This window comes from Falco peregrinus, chromosome 4 (genome assembly GCF_023634155.1).
Source record: "Falco peregrinus isolate bFalPer1 chromosome 4, bFalPer1.pri, whole genome shotgun sequence".
NCBI classification, from domain to species: Eukaryota; Metazoa; Chordata; class Aves; order Falconiformes; family Falconidae; genus Falco; species Falco peregrinus.
Window position 1 is genome coordinate 39,542,158 of NC_073724.1, and position 19,587 is coordinate 39,561,744.

The window sequence follows — 19,587 nt, forward strand, 5'->3', positions numbered from 1 at the left end:
ACAGACAAAGGGCTTTTGACTTAGCCTTTTCCTCGCATTTCCTCTTCTACCATCATCCACAACACTGTTAGCACAGACAAGGCTCTAGGCAAAGGCAGCATCCACACAGCACATGAGCAATTCCTGCTGAGGACATTTTTGCACAGCACACTACTAAAAGAACCAGTGAATACTGGTATTTTGCCTACAGCTGGCACTTTGATTTTGTGACTGCTACTAGCAGTATGTGGCTTTATAAAAATTATTTCTGACCTAATGTGCATGTTGTCTCATTTTTTTACTTGCCCTGAGCAGAAGCTCTGAATGAAATAAGTTTTATTAGAATAATTCTACTGCATGTAGATTTTGTCACAAGTATTGCTTAAAGGATTGCAAAACGCAGTCTCTTCAAAGGACAGCTGGGATCTAAATTAAGCCTAGAGAAAATAGCTAGAACTCTGTCAGCCTGTAAAGTGATGGTATTACTCTCTTATACTGGGCTTCACTGACACACAGATATACCCAGTGGGCACTGAAAACCAGTGTACAGAGTTAGTGAGACTTGACTGTTTCATAATAAAATTTATTGCTTCTACTTACTATTTTCCCAAAGAAGAAACCAAGATGAAAACAGGAAAACACCAGATAGAAGAGAGAATTCTTCACAAACTGTGTTTCTATCATGATTTCAAGAAGAAAAGCAATTCAAGTAGCAGAGAAGGAATATAGGAATATCCAAATGCAGAATTCTGATTTATCTTCTATTTCTAAAATTCATTTATAGTATTGCCAGTACTGAGAGTTCAGAAAAAAAAGGGGAATGTGAACCCTAAAGTCTCAAAGATACAATTCTTGCTGCAAATATGAAAAAATAAGATGACACTGTGGTTCTAGCATGACTTCTAGAGTGACTGTTTTATGGAAAACAGTATCAGCATAATCATAACGAAATTTTAAATGATTGCTAACAGGCATAGATATGAAACACAGAGATAGTAACAAATATAAGAGAAACAACTTATTTAAAACAGTGTTACTCACTTTGCCCCCTTCTTTTACACATCATGTTTGTAAGAAGTCCTTGATTTAGAAGAAGGGACAACCTCTTCCCTCACGTGCTCCTTCCCCTGCTCTGCACTTTCTGCTACATCCCCATCCAAAACACCATCACATCCACCTAATGCTCTCTAGCAGTTTCACAAACACTGCTTTGAGCCACCCTTCTTGCCTTATTTCTACACATTTTTTGGGTGTAGACCCAATCTGAAGGGAGGGGAGGATAAGGGGGAAAATGCAGTTCTACAGCTGCTGCTGTGACAAGGCAATCCAGTGTATATGCATATTTCACGTCCTATGATCACTTATTTCAAACTACAAGCATCTTAGTGCAGGAACTGTATTTTTCCCAGATAGGTTAAACTTTGTGAAACAATGCTAAATTATACACAGTAAACAGCACACTTGCAAAATCAAGCACCCAAGAGCCAGTAAAAGCCAAGAATGAGGTAACCCACATAACCTTAATCCAGAATCCATGGGCATACACATTGTGGTATCATTTCAGCTTACAAGATAGGATACTATTTTTTTAATATCATCTTACCTTGCTCAGTGCACAAACAGGCTGGGCTTATTGAAAAAGCAATCATTCAATGTTTTTGTTCAGTGATCCAGGCCTTGTCTTTTGTATGTTCTTTAATCCTTTTCTGAAGGCAGAAAAAACCAAAATGAAGCAACTATTTTGATCATGCTCTTTGCTACAGTATCCAGGTAATCTCACAAACATCTATTTGCATTTATTTTACAAAAGCTGTTATGCAGTGCTGGTTTTGTGATGCACAATACAAAGTAAAGAATATATGAGTATTAATTTGAAGTGCTTGTAACTTGCCTGGCTGCTGAATTTCAGAGTACTCTACATGTTTGGCATGGTTTTCATATTCAAAGTATAGTTTCCACCTGACAACAGTGGGAGCAGCAGCTCCTCTTCATTTATGCAAATCATCTTACAGACAAGGAATAGACTATTCTTGCCACCTATGAAAAGCTGGGTTTAAATGATTTGCCCATTGTTACACACCATCGTGTGGGAGATGCAGGCATATAACTTTAGCCTTTTAAATACCGTTCAATTGTTGTACACACACTTTCATTTTACTACTTGGCATTCCCCAACTCATTCACTGCTTCTCCTAGACACAGCCCCATTTTCGGTGCAGAAATGTTGCTCAGGCAGATTTTCAAAGTCTTTCTGTAGTTGGCTGGAATTTCTAAATACACAGCAGAACAGCTCTGGTCAGACAGCTGTGTGGCTAGTAATCTCTGTCATGCTTAACACATAAATACAGTCTTATCATGTAGATGTGACACAGTTGCCATGTTCCAGCAAAGCAGACGAAATACTTCCTGGCACTGCTGGATTTCCTGTGAATTTACACACGTTGCTTTCTGAGGAATGCAGGACAGAAATAAGACAGTTTTACTTACAGGATGCTCTCCACAATGAAATGGAGGTCTTCACCTCATATGCTACATGGCAATTCACCCTAAAAGCCCAGTTTTCTCTGCCTTAACTTACAGATAGTCTCATCAAGATCCCCAAGCCTAGAAATGTACAAAGATGCCAAGAAACACTCACAACTTGATTGTTCATGGTGCAGGAACACTACGCATACAATGAACAGCACGCGCCCAGCTGCCTGTTTCTATTACAATCAAGAACAGCTGAGGTGAGATGAGCATGGATACATTACTGTAACCATTCCCAACCACCACCCTTCAGGGAAGCAGCCAGGGATTTCCCAGACAAACACTCCATCTCTATCCCTCTCCTTCCCCAGCTCAATAACCCTCTCCAGCTTGATGGATCCCATAAATGTCCAAACCACAAACCACGCCAAGGTGCCCACCTCAGATTCAGCTCCCTTTGCTTGCCTGTCAGAGGTGGCGCACTGAGGCAGGTATCAGGCATAAACACAAACTCAAACATTATTTATTATTTCAAACTCCATTGAAGAAATAAAAAAGAAAACAAAAAACAGTCCCCCCCCTCCCCTCTGAAACAAGTTCCCTCACTAGGCGGACCAGCTCACTCTTAATATGTATTCTTGCCCTCCCCTCTGCCCCTCCCAAGGTACACCAGATGCACTGCCAGAGGGGCGCAGGGGAAGGGACGCCACGGCCGCACAGCCAGAGATGCCCGCGCTACACAGGTGCGAGGACGGAGGAGCAGGCGGCCTTGCTTTCTGAATGGTGCATTTAACTGCCAATCAGAGCGCTTTCCCGCCCCCCGCGCCGAGGCTGCCCGATCCAACCTCGTCTCCGTCTAACGCCATCCCGGTGATGCTGATGAGTGGTGGGAGGGGCAAGGCCCCGATCCCATGCACTCCGATTGGTCCAATCAGCCGTCAACTCACTCCGGCGAGGCGCCGCCTCCTCACCGCTCCCCTCTGAATTTACGGTGCAGAGAGGAAAATGGTGCAGAGATCTCTCACGATCTGATTGGCCAAGTGGAAACGCCACTCAATTTAAGACTCCGCCCCCTGGCGGGACCGCATCTCAGCTGACCGGTCAGCCCCGTGACAGGGTAGGGGTGTGCTTCCCTGGCGAATGGTCAGTTCCGTCAGTCACTCCTGCAGAGTCCCGCCTAACCGCCCTGAATCTCACCTGCAGATTGGCTGTGGCGGGTGTCCGTCAGCGCTCCCTAGTGGGAGGTGCGCTCGGGGTTCTCTGTCCGACGGTGCGGCCCAGCGACTTCCCGGCGGCGTCTTGCAGCGCGGCGGCCGGCACGGCGGCGGACATGGGGCGGCGCGGCGGGGGTCCCTGGGCCCTGGAGGTGGCGGTGCTGGTGACATCGGCCTGTCTCGCCGGTGAGCGAGCGGGGGTCGAGCCGGCGTGGGGGAGCGCCGGCCTGGTCAGCTACCGCGGGGGGCTGCGTCGCCGCTGCGGGGGAAGGGACGACCGCGCGCCTCAGCCAGCTCGGGCCGCGGCGGGGGGAAGGGGGGCGCGCGAGCGACTGGGGAGGGGGGGAGTGAGCGCGCGAGCCGGGGGGTGCGGGAGGAGGGAGGGGCGGGGCCCCAAGCGGGCGCGGGGGCGCTTGGGGCGGCCTGGGCGGGAAGGCCCCGCAGGCCCCGCACGGCGCCAGGGCTTCACCAGCCCGTGGGCAGCGTTGGGGGCGGGCGGCCGGGCGGGCGTGTGTGTGTGTGTGCCGGTCGGCCTGGCAGCCTCGGGACCGAGGGGTGGGAGTGGGGGGCTGGCCTCTTGCTGCAGTTCCCTGCCCCCCCACCTCCCTCCCCCCCAGCTCCTCCTGGCACTTCCCCCTCTAGCAAAGGCAGCGCGGAGCATTTTGCGGGTACACGCCGTTTTGCATGTACGAATTCTGGCGTTTTGCGGAGCTGCTGTTGTGGTGGCTGGAGGGTTTCTGTTACTCCTCGTCAGTCAGGCATGTCATCTGCACTGAAGGCTTCCAGGCGCTGTACATAGTTTTCACTCGGTATACCATAGTTCTTGAGTCCAGCTTCACAAAGGCTTTTGAGAGCTGGAGTTCTCCTGAGGTGCAGCTTTGGCAAGGTGCAAGTTTGGTTAAGTATTCTGTAGGTGGGTGCATAACCATATGTAGTATTAATTGCATCTCAGAATTTACTCACTAGACTTCAGTGCTCATGTGGCCTAGTGAGGTGCTGTGGTCAAGCAGTTACAGTGTGTCTGAGGAAGAGGCTTGTGTTCCCAAGTTCTAATTCAGGTTTAATCATTGAGGTCTTGATCAAGTCTGGCTAGGCAGATTTGACTGAAAAGGGTAATGCTCTAATTTTATCCACCTAAGCGATCTTAAGTAAGCCAACTTGTCTGACATAATGTGTGACTGTCTTACACCCTTGTAGAGAGAGACCTGTGAAGGCCTACACGCTGAGCAAAAATACTTGTACCAGTTCTGTAAATTCCCTCGTAAACAAATTGGTCTGGAAACATTTCTGACCTTCAGAATGTGGGTTGATACACCACTAAACCTGATAGCAGGCCATCCAATGAACACATACCAATTTAAAACAAAAAATGCTTGAATCTACTCCATATACACCTACTGGTTTGGCCTGTTTCCTTCCTTTTTGCCACCTTTCCCTGACCTGTGTCACAGTGCTTTATTCCTTTAGTATGTTTATCATAACATAGCTCAGATTTACTGTCAACGTTTATATGAGCTGTCATGATCCAGGCTTTAAAACAGCATCTTCAAGGTCACATTGGTTAATGTTAGGGAAAATGATAACTGCACAACACATCAGTTTACTATTTTTGTAAATGGCCTTCGTGTTTGCAGATGCCCTGGAAAACTATTGTATATAGCTGCTTGGATTGGTAACTAATTTTCAGTGATCATATGAGTAAATACTTCTATTTTCTTTCGACGGTTATCTTTATTCATGCCATTTTGAAGTATGCAGTTGGACTAATTGTATGATTAGAACTTCAGGTTAGATGGCCTGCAGATATTTATTGCTCTCATACGTTATTTTCTTGAATCTTGTGTTAGATTAGTTTTCTGTTAGAAACCTACAGAGATTGCTCATTGGGGGAATACACCTGAAATTCTGTGTTGTGCATGTTGCTGCCTCTATGCACCAAATATGTTTTAAAATTTATTTAGATAAATGTGTACACGGTATTGCAGTTATGCTTAAGTGACTTCAAAATAGGAAGCTAGGTTGAAATAAGCCCATCTCTTATATTTATGAAGTCCTTTCTGACTTTATTACACAGTTAATTACTGTCATCATAATACAGTTTAGAAATAGGCTTTTAGTCAACTTTGCTATTCAGGGTAATAGGGAAGAGAGTGAAGGGGGATCTCAAATAAGTGAAAACCCCACATGAGGTGTATTGCAGATTGTGGCTTCACACAATCAGCTTAGGTCCAGTACGGCATCCAAGGAAGAAAAACATCTCACAACGTCATTTGATTGAGAAGGCAGAGCAGAGAGCGCTGGAACTGTTCTGCAGGAGCCAGGCTGTCGGTGCCGGCTTAAACAGAGCACTGCCAGGAACAAACTCTGCGGATCCTCCTGGCGCTGGGTTCAGTGGCTCAGGCTGTTGTCTGCATGAAAAGAGGTGCTATGCCAAGCACTCCTGGAAGCAAACAGAGCTGTGTTGCTGCATAGCTGCTTTTGAGCTAACAGGATTTTTGGAGTCTGCCTGGCTCTGCTGAGAGTTAGCTTTTCCAGAGTTCAACTCTTAACACCACTCACAACCTGCTAGTGCGTATGAGAAATGTACTGTGCTGTTGCTTGAATAATTGTCTGGCTTCTGTTAATGTGGATTTGTCTGCCCTTAGTTATTGCTGTATAGAAGTGTTATTTTGTATTCCAGAGCATTAAAATGATTAGTTGTTATGTTACATAAACTGATAGGCATGAGAAGGAGGAAGAAGGACTATAAGCTCTAATGTGCTGTTTTCCTATTATATAAGGGAAAGACTGCAAGAACTCTGACAGCTTTTTATGTTTGTTTTTTAGGTGTATGCGGTGATGAATTTAGTATCTTACGATCACCTCAGTCAGTTGTTTTTCGAGATGGAAGTTGGCCCATTCCTGGCGAGCGGATCCCAGATGTAGCTGCGTTATCCATGGGCTTTTCTGTTGAAGATGTATGTTTCAGGTCTTGATTTTGAAACACCTCTGAAACTACAGACCTGCTCACTTAACATGCAAATCTTTCTGTCATGTGCTGGAATATATAAAATACCATCCTGTTTGTTTTGAGGAATTCATGACTGACTTGTCAGAGTGTGGTTTCCAGGCATAGAGCTGTATCGGTCATGTGAGCAGCAAAAGGCTGGGCTAGCTGGCTCATTTGAATCATCAGCTATAGAAGGAAGCAAGCAAGCCTGTGGAGTCTTTACAGTGCTGTTCTTAAGTTCCTCTGAGACCCAACTACATGCTATCCCCCCCATCCGTGGTCACGTACTGAGAATCTCTGGAAACCAGTGTCATTTCTTGCCTATGAGCTATCCATAGAGCTCTGTTCTTGAGTACTCTGAAGATTGCAAGAAATGGCTTGGCTAAGCAGGCATTTTGTCAGGTCAGCAAGCTTGCCTGCTGAGCATAGTTAATAAGAATGAGTAGACTGGATACTTAGGAAGTAATCCAAAGACTTGAAAACCTGATTTGTGGTAGTGTTTTCCCAAATTAGGGTTTTGAATATCGCTTTAGAGATGTTTAAAGTGGGGCACATGAGTAGGAGCCCTTGGATTGATTCCATCTTACCTACTTACTTTTCTGCTGGGCTTCAGCAGGGATGAGTGGCTGTTGAAGCAGTATGTGAAAGCATAATAGCCAGACATCTCTAGCAGCGTCTGAGTGCAGCCAGATACTCAAAGCTACATGCTGGGATGTTCTCACAGTGCTAGTGAGGGAGGCCGGTTCCCATTTCTCCCATACTGCAGTAGGGAAGAGGTCTGATAAATCTGGTTTGAATGCAGGTCTGTTTAGCCTGTGTTTTGGAATTTGTCTGAAAATATCTTGCTGTCAATTAATTACGCTTTTTTGTCATTAAACTAGTAACAAACTCTTATGAGTAGTATTCCTAAGAAGTATATGTTGATTATTTATCAAGAAAAAGCAATACATGAGGTGGTATTGTGTGCATTGCATGTGAAGACACCCAGCAAAACAGTGGGGTTTGGCCCATTTTGAACACTGGACTTTTGGCGTACTGGTCATCCAGAGGTGTGACATGGTTATCATGAAAAAAAAGTGTTTCAGTACTTGCTCTGTGCCTTTGCCAGTTTGGAATTCATTTGCTGTGATGGGTCCATAGCATCCTTCAGAAATAGCTCTTATTTCAAATCCTAGAAGCAGGCAGGGAAGGAAGTGTTTAGATTACTCAGTTAAGCCCCGACACTGGAAGTTTTCTGCAGTAAGGCAGAGATCACCATATGGGTAGCTTCCAACCCTGGTTTGGAGAATACTGCAGGGCTCAAACATTCGTTTTGCTGTTTACATCAAGGCTGTAGTCTAGGAACATAAACTGACAGTGCAGTAGGTGCACTGTAGAGAATTTGGCATTCTTGCTGCATTACATTGGGGATTATCAACCTCAATATTCCTCTCTTAATAAGGCAAGATAAAACTGAACCCCTTTTTTGTCCCTGATGATGCTTTACAAGGTTTTTCTTTTGTTTCTTTGAGGTGAGACAGAGTATAATGTCAATGGCATTTAATTCTAAAATCCAAATAAATCTGTTCCATAAAAGTTAAACAAGCAGTTATGTCTTTTACACAAATGGAGAAATCTGTTTGAATTAATTCCAAATAGATGGATTTGTATGTTATTCCCGAATAAACCTTCACTGTGCTCTTACTGATACATAACTGTAGGAAGCTACTAAGGAATCTTTTTACGTTTTGAAGTTTTAGATTAGTAGGCTGTTAGTATGATTGACACTCCCACCCACCCCACTGACCCCCAGTTTCTTTCTGGTACTGAAAATACCAAGATGTTAGTGTTTTAGTGTGCCTAAACCTGTTTCTATGGTGTTTTGGGAAGGACTTTGGTTTTGTTTGGGTTTTTTTGTTGGGTCGTTTGTTTTATTAAATTCAGCCTACAATTTAAATTCAGCCTTATTAAATACAAACTGTGATGTTACTAATTTAATTATGGGAAATAACTCTTGATACATACAATACGTATAATGCTTTCTCAGCGTAACTTTGTTAGAAAGTTACTGGCAGCTTTTAAACTAACAGTTTCTTCATGGTTAACTTGAGACAGTATTATTCAAGATGAAAGCATTCTAGTATTAAGTTACTTCCCCATGAAATTTCCAGTAGGCTGTCCTGGAGATATCAACAACATAGGAAGTTACTTTGCTGTAACAGCAGGGGAGGACTCCTCTCTTTCTTCCTGTGAAATATAAGGTATTTTTACTGTTTTGTAATAGGACCTTCCCTGGCCTGGACTTGCAGTGGGTGATCTGTTTCACAGACCACGAGCTACTGTGCTGGTAACAGTGAAGGGAGTAGACAAGCTGGTGTTGCCCGTGAAAGGGATTTCTTACCCTATTGAGAATGTGAGTATCCACATTTGGAATTATCGCGTGATTTCTGTGAGTCTTGTGATCTAATGAGAAGTACGTGACTCCCTATTGTAGTCCTTGACGTTTATTTATTCTTACTTCACTTGAAGTTCACATGTCCCCTTGAATGATAAAATCAGGCTGTATGGATAAATAATTCAGTCAGACTCCTGTACAAGGTGAGAGGCCTTTAAGATCACCCAAGGCCTCCTGTGTTGAATTCAGTAACTTGTTTGACTGCAGCATGTTCTCCTTGAAAGGCATCTAGTTTTAATATATTTGTACCAAAAGGCAGAAAATCCACTGCTTTCCATGTTAACTTACTGATTCATAGGCAGAATTACTAACTTTTTTCGCTTAGGCTGAGTATGTGTGATAGCATTTTGTGTGGTGTTGATTCTTTGACATACTGTATCACCCTCTAAGCTGTCTTTTGAGTTTTCCTCAAGTACTTGACTGTGAAATATAGCACTTGGAGACACCATTTGATTATACTGTATCAAAAAAGAAAACAAACAACATTATGTTTACTTATCACTGTCTGTCTTTGCTGAGACTTTTCTTACACTTGTCACAGTGTCACAGAACCATTTAGGTTGGAAGGGACTTCTTGAACTCATCTAGTCCAAAACCCTGATCAGGCGGGGTCTGCTAAAGCAAGCTGCCCAGGACCGTGTTGCATTGGGTTTTGAGTATCTCCACAGATGGAGATGAAAATATCAGTGTCTAATTGGAATGTTATGTGGCTTTACGTTGAATTTAGGTCAAATTGTGGTTAACACAGATCTGCTTTCACATCAGCTTTTGAGCACAGTTCAGTAGTTCAGGCACAGTTACATGTTGGCATTGCTGAAATGGTTTCTAGACCAAAACTGATTTAGAATTGTCTGCACCTGACCATGTAGGCATTGCTAACTTGTGGAAGCCTTAAATATACTTGAAGTCTTCAGTCATATTTGCACTTGTAACTTTGATAAGGTTCTGATATGTACATAATGCGTATTTTCTTTATTTCCCATTGATAGGAATTATTATTCTTAAGCTTTAATTGTTTCAGTTAACCAGGCCATGGCTTCAGATGAGCTGCCCCAGATGTATGCTGGCAAAGTACTGGTTCTCTGATACTCAAGAATGAGTTTCAAATGATCATCACTGAGTCCATGTTCAGGGCCACTGGGTACAAATTGACCTAGCTTACAGACTTACTAAAATTTATTAGCAAGGATGTTTTTTATGCTTTTTAACTAGAATTTTTAACAGAATGTGCCATTCTGATGCTTTTTACATGAAACCCAGAAGTAAGTGTTTAGAAAAACTTAACAATGTAATTAGCTTGCTGGTAATGGCACTATACTGTGGTAGGTTTTCTTATTGTTGGTAATTTTTTATATGGCTCTTCTCTTCGGTGTTTCAGCAGTTGGCCTTTCTACTGGTATATTTTCATTCATCAGTTTTCTGGGGTTCATAACTTTCCATTTGCACTAAGGTTGGTTTCCCCTTTTCTATTGCTTCTATATTTGTTGACAAATAAGGCTATACTCTTAGCAGAAGCCTCTTAATTACACAGTCATGGTCCCTTGGAGTTCTCATTTTTGTGTCTGCCATATATACAAATAAATAGTCTGTAGCAGTTCATGGGGTTTTTTTTTGCACATTGATTCCTATTACTTGTCATTATTACTTTGGCAATATTCATACTCTTTGCTCAAAAAGAGCCCGTTATTCCAGACTTCTGTAGGTAACCAAATTATCTCCTTTTATATCATTAGGCCCCATTTTACTCAAAAATCTAACTACACTTTGTCTTCCAGGCTGTTCCTTTCAGTCTTGACAGTGTTGCAAATGCTATTCATACCTTGTTCTCTGAGGAAACTCCTGTGGTCTTGCAGCTGGCCCCCAGTGAGGAAGTGAGTATTGCTTCACTTCTAATTCTGGATGTTCTAAATAGTAAACCTCTTTCCACTTGTGTGGCTGGAGGAAAACCAATGGATTATATGAAATATTTTGTGGTGGAGAGAGATTGCAAGTATGATTATTAATGTGTCACTGGAAAAACTAAAAACTAACCCCTGTTGTTATTAAATAATGGCTGTTCCTGCAGAGAGTGTACATGGTGGGCAAGGCAAACTCCGTATTTGAAGATCTTTCTGTTACACTGCGCCAACTGCGAAACCGTTTATTCCAGGACAACTCTATTCTCAGCTCCCTTCCTCTTAACTCCCTCAGCAGAAACAATGAGGTAAAAAAAAACTTTAATCAGTGGGAACTTTAATATTAGGGTTTTTTTCTAATATTCTTAGTTAGCTTGTGCTTTTACTTTCTTTTTTTTCTTCTTTTTCGCCTTGCTTTGCCTAGGAGAGCTCTATTTTTTCCAGTAGAACTCTAGGAACTAAGTTTTAAGGTTTTTGTAAGTAACTTTATTGAAAGAGTAATTTCCTTCCAGCATGTTCTGATGCTGTAACAGACACAACCTGTTGTAAAATACTGAGACTTACAACAAAATAAGACTCCCTAACTTTGGTTTCATCAGAGGAAATTCCTTTTCCTTCTGCCTCTTTCCCCAGGTTGACTTGCTTTTCCTGTCAGAACTACAAGTCCTACATGATATCGCAAGCCTGGTAAGGTTTTTTGAAATACTTTACCCATCTTGTATCACAAACTTCAGACATCTCCTTTGAAGGTAGAGAAGCCATAGCCAGGCTATTTGACAACCAGTGATATATATTCAAATGTGTCATCAATTGGTTGCATCAGTTACAAATAGCTTGAGAATGCATTATTTAATCAGCCCTGTCACTGGTGGAAGAAAATGAGAATCTTATTCATTTGTGGTTTCTTTTGCATTGCATTTGGTGAGAACAAGGAATTCTGAGCTGCTGTTTCTCCATACCCAATGATACAGGAAGTGCTCAATGAAGAGTTTGCCAGGGCTTTCCTTGTTTTCTTACTGGAGAGGGATAATGGTAGTTGAGAACATGTTCTTTCCCTGTCCACCATTTTACTTCAAAATATCACTGTAACACTGTATCTGAGAAGATGGGAGTGACTTTTGTAGTGTGAATAGTGCTGGTGATAGAAATTCTTTTAATTCTTATGATCTTTTTACTAAGAAACTACTGTCTTGTTGCTGTCATTTGGGGTTTGTTCTGGTTTTTGGTTTTGGTGTTTTTGGGGGTGGGGGGATGTTCTTTTTTTGTGTCTTTTAACCTGCAGCCCTCAGCTACTCAGAGTTGAAAGAGTGAGTCATGAAAAACTCGGAAGCTCACATTAGGTGAAGGGCCAGTGGAGAGAAATGGGGCTTTTGACAAATTGAGGTAGAACAACTTGTTTTTGTCTTGCGGACTAGAAATGCTGTAGTTAAAGTAGACAGGAAGATAGAAACAGATCAAACTCCTTGCTTTCAGAGAGTATTCTTTTATGCAGGCAAATATCATTGCTGCAGCTTCATACCTGTAGAAGTGCAAGAATATCACTGCTCTTGTTTTAGATAATTTGGATTATATTGGTTGGATTTAATGACAATGGAATGATACCCCTTAAGTAAAATTTTGTGCATGAGCAACAGCAAGGTAGAAATTGCAACCTACTCAGTTTTGCAAGGGCCAGCTTCAGTGGAGGGAATAGTATCCAAGTACTGTAGTTCCGTGGGTGGTTTTTTTCCCTCTAAGCTTTATTTTTACGGCAATTATAGAACAAGGATTCTGATGTGAATAAGTATAATGCTTCTTTATAGTAGAGCTCTGTATTACATGTATATAACCTTGGGTTAGGAATAGATGCTACATGATGAGCATCTGCTTTCTTCTGTAGAATAAGAAAAGAAACAATTGTGGACATCTTCTAGTTAAGAGTTAAGTTGGCAAGAAATTCCACTTCCTAATCAATATGGAATATGACTGTGGAAAGTGAGGCTGGATTAGTCCCAGCAAACCGATTTTGTGAAATGTGTTTTTAAAATAACCTTTGTATGAATTAATTTCTTTCTGCCATCAATCGTGTGACATAGCTATCTCGACACAAGCACTTAGCCAAAGATCACTCTCCAGACCTGTATTCTCTGGAACTGGCTGGTTTGGAAGAGGTTGGAAAACGATATGGGGAAGACTCTCAGCAGTTCAAGGATGCTTCTCAAATTCTTGTAGACTCTTTGCAAAAGGTATACTTTCTACCTAATGAACAAAACTCACAGAACTACTAAGGAAATAATATTTTGTGTTACCTACAAGGGAGTTAGTTTATTGACTGTCTTCTGCTTTGAATTGCCACTTCATTAATGATAGCTTGCCTGATGCTTGTTTTTTGTTATTTGAGGTTTTTTTAATGCAGTTGTTTAGTTATAAAATGGAATATTTCAATTTGTCACTCTGGAAAGTGTTGACATGGTTCTACCATGTGTTGAATATTTTGTGTAACGAGCAGGAATACATTGAAACCATATATCAACATGACCTGATGTGTGTTTTTCCTAAATAAATACCTTGCATTTAAAACCCACCACTATGTCTCAGAAAAACTGGCTCTCAGAAATGTGGAAGTATCTTTATCCCAGGGTACAGTGGTTAGTTTCCCCTTGCCCACAAAGCCATATAAATTAAATTTCCAAGCCTCTAAATTAACTGCTGTTCATCTGCCAGTGTGTTCAAGAAAATAATTCTTCAGCAGGTCTTATGTAATCTTTAGATAAAAATATTAGGAAGTCACTTCTGAGAATTTCAAAAACATGATGGAAAAGTGTAAAAGCATGAATTTGCTAAGTCAAATAACTGCTTTCTTTAAACATTGTTCTTCGGCCTCTTTGCAGTTAAGCAAATATATTTTAAATACTAGACATATTAGTCCTTGGACCAGATTAAAATATTCAAGTTCATAATTTCCCAGTGGAAGATTGAGAACCTAAATATTTTGTTGAAACTGTCAGTCATACAATTGGGAAACTGTACAGTGATGGGCTTTTTGTAAAAGGGATGAAAGGATGAGTTTCAGCCCAGAAGGCAGTCATAAGCTACAGTCTGCTGAACAGTGGTTGAGGGGCTTTAAAGAAGTTTTGTAAACCACATGAAAGTTGGCAGTTTCTTAGTGGAATTCTAAATTAGTATAGATTTTTACAACTTTTCATAATTATTCCTGAAGCTGACATCTTATGGTTTAGTACATCTTGCTAACAAAAACTACTTAATTCCTGGCTACAGTGTAAGTTTTAAATTAAATCAAATCACTTTTGCTTTTCTAGTTTGCAGATGAGATGTTTAATCTGTATAGCGGAAATGCAGTAGTAGAAGTAGTAGCTGTAAAGGCATTTAATTCTCCCCTCACAAGGAAGACTCGCTCCATTCTTCAGTCTTCACAGGTAGTAGATGCACATTTTTCTATATCTCATTTATTAAAAGTGATCCAAACTGCATCAATTCTTCACTTCAACATAACTTTTTTTTTTAATAACTAGGACACTGACTATGATTTAGGCATGAGTGTGAAGAGATCAGCTTACCTGTCTTGATCTTGACTTAATCATATAGTAATTTAGGTTGAAGAGGGCCTCTGCGGGTCATCTACTCTAACCTACTGCTCAAAGCAGGATTAATTCACGAGTTAGATCAGGCTGCTCAGGTCCTTGTCCAGCCAAGTTCTTGAAAGCCTGTGGTGGAAGTCCCACAGCCTCTCTGGACAGCTTGTTCCAAAGTCTTAACCACTTTTACTGTGAAAACTTTTTCCCTTATGTCTTGTTAGAATTTGCATTACTGTTGTTTTCTCCCCAGTATAGTAGTGCACGTGAGTCCTGCTTCCCAAGTGGGGAAAGGATTGCTTTCCTTGCCTTGCTGCCTACATTCCAGATGCAGTCCAGGATGCAGGTGCCCTGCGTCATTGCAGGGGCACACTGCTGTCTCCTGTTCGCCTTGTGCACCAGGACCTCTGGGTCCTTCTCTGCAGAGCTGCTGCCCAGCTGGTCAGTTCCCCAGACTGTGCTGTCATGTGGAGTTATTCTGTCCTGGGTGCAGGGCTTTATATTTGTCCTAACTGAATTTCATGAGGCTCCTGTAAGCCCATGCGTTTGGATTCCGTTAATGTCAGTCACATAATCACTTTTGCATTTTGTGCCCTAGTATCAGAATTGTCTAGACAAAAACACATCTCCTCTATTCAGATTGCTTAGATTTTCAATGTAGTCAGAATGTGTTTTGTATGCAAGCTACCTTTAAAATAATGCACATTTTCTTTATTACAGAGTGAAACAGAAAATCCATATAACCTCGCCTATCCATATAACTACAACTACGCTGTAATCTTCAACATTATTCTGTGGATGATGATAGGTCTTGCTTTAGCTGTGATAGTTATCTCCTACAACCTCTGGAACATGGATCCTGGATATGACAGCATTATTTATAGGATGACAAATCAGAAGATAAGAATGGATTGAACTGCACTGCATTTCAACACAAGGAATGATGAAGAGTAAGGTCTCCTTTAAACTGTATGGAAAACAAATATTCTGACATGGTTAATTGTGGAATTTTTTAAAGGTGTATTTATTTCTAAGTATTTTTTTTCCCCTCTCAAGCCTATTTTAAATGTTAGTGGTAGCACCAGATGGGATTTAGAAATTGAAATCTGCTTGTTTAAAAAAAACACAAAAAAACAAAAAAACAACAAAAACCACCACCAAACAGAAAAACCTAAAAATCCCCAAAGTAATTGTTATGAAAGTAACATCATTCCATTTTTCTATTATGTAACATGAGTTTTTGAAATACCCTGTACTGCCTGTGACTGTGTGCAAAACAGATAATTTGAAATTATAATAGCAACATGTTGTTTGAAACTTTTACACTGGAAGATTAGAAATTATAGCTAAATTGTTGTGTTGCATATTATGAACCATTTGTAGATGTTTGATGTAAATATAATGGCTATATGTAACTTCAGAGAGGATAGTAATTATTCTTTAGTAAAATACTAAATATAGAAATATTTCTACAAGACCACAATTCTAGTGGCACAAATGGCATTTTGATCTCATGTTGATGGCTCAGATGTGAGCTGTAGACAGAAGGATCCTTCGCCTAGAACATCAGTGATTTGAAGGTAAATGACACTAGTGTGGCTGGTCTATACAGTGGAGAGTCTATAAATATTGAAGTAGCACCAGTCTGATCATAGTTTAATGTCACATACAGTTGGAAGTTCCTATTATGATGCTTCATATTCCTTCCATTTGTGTTTTTTGTTATTATTTAAAAAAAATTCTTTTTGATTATAAGAGTGGACCAACACTTGATTTAAATATACCTGGATTATAGTCCTGCTTCAACCATTCAATAAAACAAAGAACAGTTGTTCTTGAATGCATTTCTTCTTTGTGGCTTCATAGGTGTGTATACTTCTGTTTAGTATCTGCTTAGCTGAATAGAGTAGGTGCTGGCAGCCTCCCGCATGTGACAGCGGGCCTAAGTCTGTAACAGCTTAGTTTTTACTGTCTTTCAAAAGCAAAGGGTGGAAGATCACCTTGTATGGATTAATTTTCCTAAACCAAGTAGTGACTTTAGGAAAACAAGCAGTTAATCTCTGGCTTGAATCTTTTTTAGAACTACCTACTTTTTAGAAACTCATTTGCTCTTGTGGTAAAAGGAATTCTTCCAGACTACAACAACATGAATGGAAACTTTTTATTTCATCATCTTGTCCTCCAATGTGCTTACCTTTGAGGTATTTGTTCCAGTTCCAGAAAAGATCTGCTCGTTGAATTAGTCTTGTTTACTGGGAATGTCTGATTTGGAGGTGTTGAAGTTGTTCGTGTCTTGGAGATCCTGAATGGCGCTTCATGTGGAATTGAGTAATGTGCTGCAGCTTTGCCCAAGTCCAGGAAAACCAGTTTATATATGTTATAATAATTTGAAATTACTTTTAATGGCACTTAAAATTAATCTGGCTGATTAAGACCAATAGTGATTTAAGATCAATAGATAGAAAGGAAGAGTTGCACTGCTGGTTTCTCTGACAAGAATGTGTAGTCTAATTATTGAACATTCTGTAACAGACTTGCAGATTTGTAATAAGAATCAAATCCATCCAATGAAGCTGTACAATTTTATTATAAAAACAATCAAAATACTGCTCTATCATCCCATTTGATAGGCATGAAACCTAATGTTCTAAGCAAACTGTTACAAGATGGTCTTTTAAAGACATTTAAATGTCTTTGTCTGTTTTGAGATCAATTAATATGGAAGACAATACCACAGAACTTCAGCAGGAAGCATGGTCTAGGGTAAGAAAGGGGGTAGTATATGTTAACAGTAGAATCTTGCCAAATAAACTATACCCTAAAATAAATTAGGTATGTGGCAGGAGGAAGAATGACCACAGTCAGGTTACTGTCAGAGTGCAGGGACTAGTTTGCAGTGAAAGGTTAACAAACAAAAAGGTAAGGTAAAGGTAAATGCTCTGGAAATATTTAGAAGCTTGCATTGTTTTCAGCTGTCTTTGACACAAAGCAGTTGAAATACAGTAAGCTGCTTTATGGGATTCTGCTTGTCCTAAACTATGCTAAGAGGTTTAAAATGTTAAAATACTTTTTCAAAAACAATGCCTCAGTACGTTTCCTGATATTTCAAATCACTCCTTGAAATTTCTAATTACCAACTTACAGTTGTTAAGTCTTTTTATATTAATTCCCGTATTTCTTAAGGAGATGCTTAAGCTCCAATTTCTGAGACTTGTTGCATGAACTTTCTGGTCAGTTGCAACATCTTTGCTACATCCTACATCGATCAGAAACTGTGCTAAAGTGACCCTGTGTACAATCAGAAATGAGCAGCTCAGCTCTCCCACAAGAGTAAAGCTGTTGTAATTCATTTGAAGTAAATGGGAAGCACGATTGTGATAGACTTTTCCTGAAGACTCTCTTAACGGAAGAACAGTATCTCTGGGGTAAAAATAAACTACATCGTGATTCTGTTAGGCTGAGCACTGTAGTACCATAAAGTTTGAGAGTGTTCACCTGCTTTTATAAGCAATAAGTAACTCAAATTGCAGCTTTGTAGAGAGTGTATTCCGCAAGGCCTTTTAAGGAGGGTGGAAAAAAAAAAAGCAAGGGGGATAACACTTGTTGCACGTTTACTGTATAGTACTAGGACTCTGTTTTTGCAAGATTAGGCTGTCTGGGCTGTGGGCTTTGGTGAAGATTTACTTCAGCTTGAGCTTCTTGTCTATATTGAATTAATGCCTTCCTAGTTAATTCAGAGGTTTAATCAGATTAATAGTGCACTTCAGATACTGGTGCAGAGTTTTACAGGAGCTGGCTGTTTAAAGTGACTGTATAATTAATTGTAAGTCTTTAATGTCTGCATGTCGCGTATACTTAAGTAGCTATATTGTAATCAGTCTGAAGTTTGCAGTATAGAGTTTGTTTAAATGCAGGACCTGCCATTGAGATGGTCATCCTGTCAGCTCTGTTCCAGCTGCTTGCTGCTGCTGCAGGCTCTAATTTTACTTTTTCAAGTTAGTCTTAGATTACTTTGAAGGGCACATTTGAATTCCCACTTCTCATGTTCGTATTGCATTTGTTCATTCTGATGTCTGTGGGCCCCCGGCTGTTAGTAAAGTTGCTTTTGGGCACTCTAATGTGTGTGATTTCTGAAATACTAGTTGCTTTGTGCACCTTGGGCTAAAGCCGCTGCCCTTTGGTTTGAGCTAGGTAAGCAAGACACATTATACTGTACAACAGTACTGGTCCTTAACTGCTAGTCAGACAGGCAATTACAATACTGATCCCTGAGCCAGGAATAGCATTTTCCTACTTAGAATTCAGTTAATTAGGATGAAAAGTGCTGTCAACACTATTAGACCTGCTCTTGATCGTTCTCTTTAAATTTAATCATCCCAAGAATACACACTGTAAAAAAGATTTATGTGATAATGGCAGAAATCATATGGTTTTTGTGCAGCGCTACCAGGAAAGCAATGAAACCGTCACGTGAAGCTCTGTGAAGGAAGACCACAGAGAGCCACAGTTTTGGCTCCCAAAGGGAAGTTATCACTGTTCTTCTGAGGCCCTCCTGTGAGGCTACAGGGGGGAGCAGGGTGCAAGGAAAATATTGCCTGTATTGGGATCCTGTGTGCTTGAAGTGAGAAGGGCAGGAGCGTCAGGAAGCAATATTCAGCAGCAGGGAACTTCCAGCCAGGCTGGGAAACCATACAGTGCTGTCTGTAGGATTTAGGATGTAACAGCTGCAGGGAGTGGTGGTCCAGTCACCACGGGGTTTTTCCATGGGGAGCTTGGCCTCTGGCAAAAAGAGCAAGATGCATTTGGTTGGGTCTGCTTCAGACCTTAGTTGTGTATTGCCCGGTATTCGGACTGGGGAGTACCTGGAGTCTGGGTAGCTGTTCTCCTGAAGTGCTGATGTTTCTGAAAAAGGAGAGAATTTCAAGTCAGAATTGAAGCCTGAGAATTGCTTTTGATAGTTAGAGTGAAGAGAGAAAATAAGCCATAAAATAAAGGCTTCTTTTAAGAGTCAGGATGCTGCTTTCTCTAGATAATC

At 40.9% G+C, this 19,587-nt stretch overlaps 1 protein-coding gene across 1 annotated transcript; it reads left to right on the forward strand.

The window, feature by feature from the left end:
* The first annotated feature begins 3,623 nt into the window (after positions 1-3,623).
* On the forward strand, positions 3,624-16,396 carry ATP6AP2 (ATPase H+ transporting accessory protein 2). Its single transcript, XM_055802310.1, has 9 exons — positions 3,624-3,848; positions 6,489-6,619; positions 8,915-9,043; positions 10,861-10,956; positions 11,151-11,288; positions 11,614-11,667; positions 13,056-13,205; positions 14,280-14,396; positions 15,273-16,396. Exons 1-9 carry the CDS (start codon positions 3,779-3,781, stop codon positions 15,465-15,467), a joined length of 1,080 nt encoding a protein of 359 aa, XP_055658285.1. The 5' UTR covers positions 3,624-3,778; the 3' UTR covers positions 15,468-16,396.
* Positions 16,397-19,587: the final 3,191 nt, after the last annotated feature.

Coding starts and splice junctions, on each gene's coding strand:
- ATP6AP2 (XM_055802310.1), top strand. CDS start 3,779: ATGGGGCGGCGCGGCGGGGGTCCCTGGGCCCTGGAGGTGGCGGTGCTG. Junction 10,957..11,150: donor AGCTGGCCCCCAGTGAGGAA/GTGAGTATTGCT, acceptor CTGTTCCTGCAG/AGAGTGTACATGGTGGGCAA. Junction 13,206..14,279: donor TTGTAGACTCTTTGCAAAAG/GTATACTTTCTA, acceptor TTGCTTTTCTAG/TTTGCAGATGAGATGTTTAA.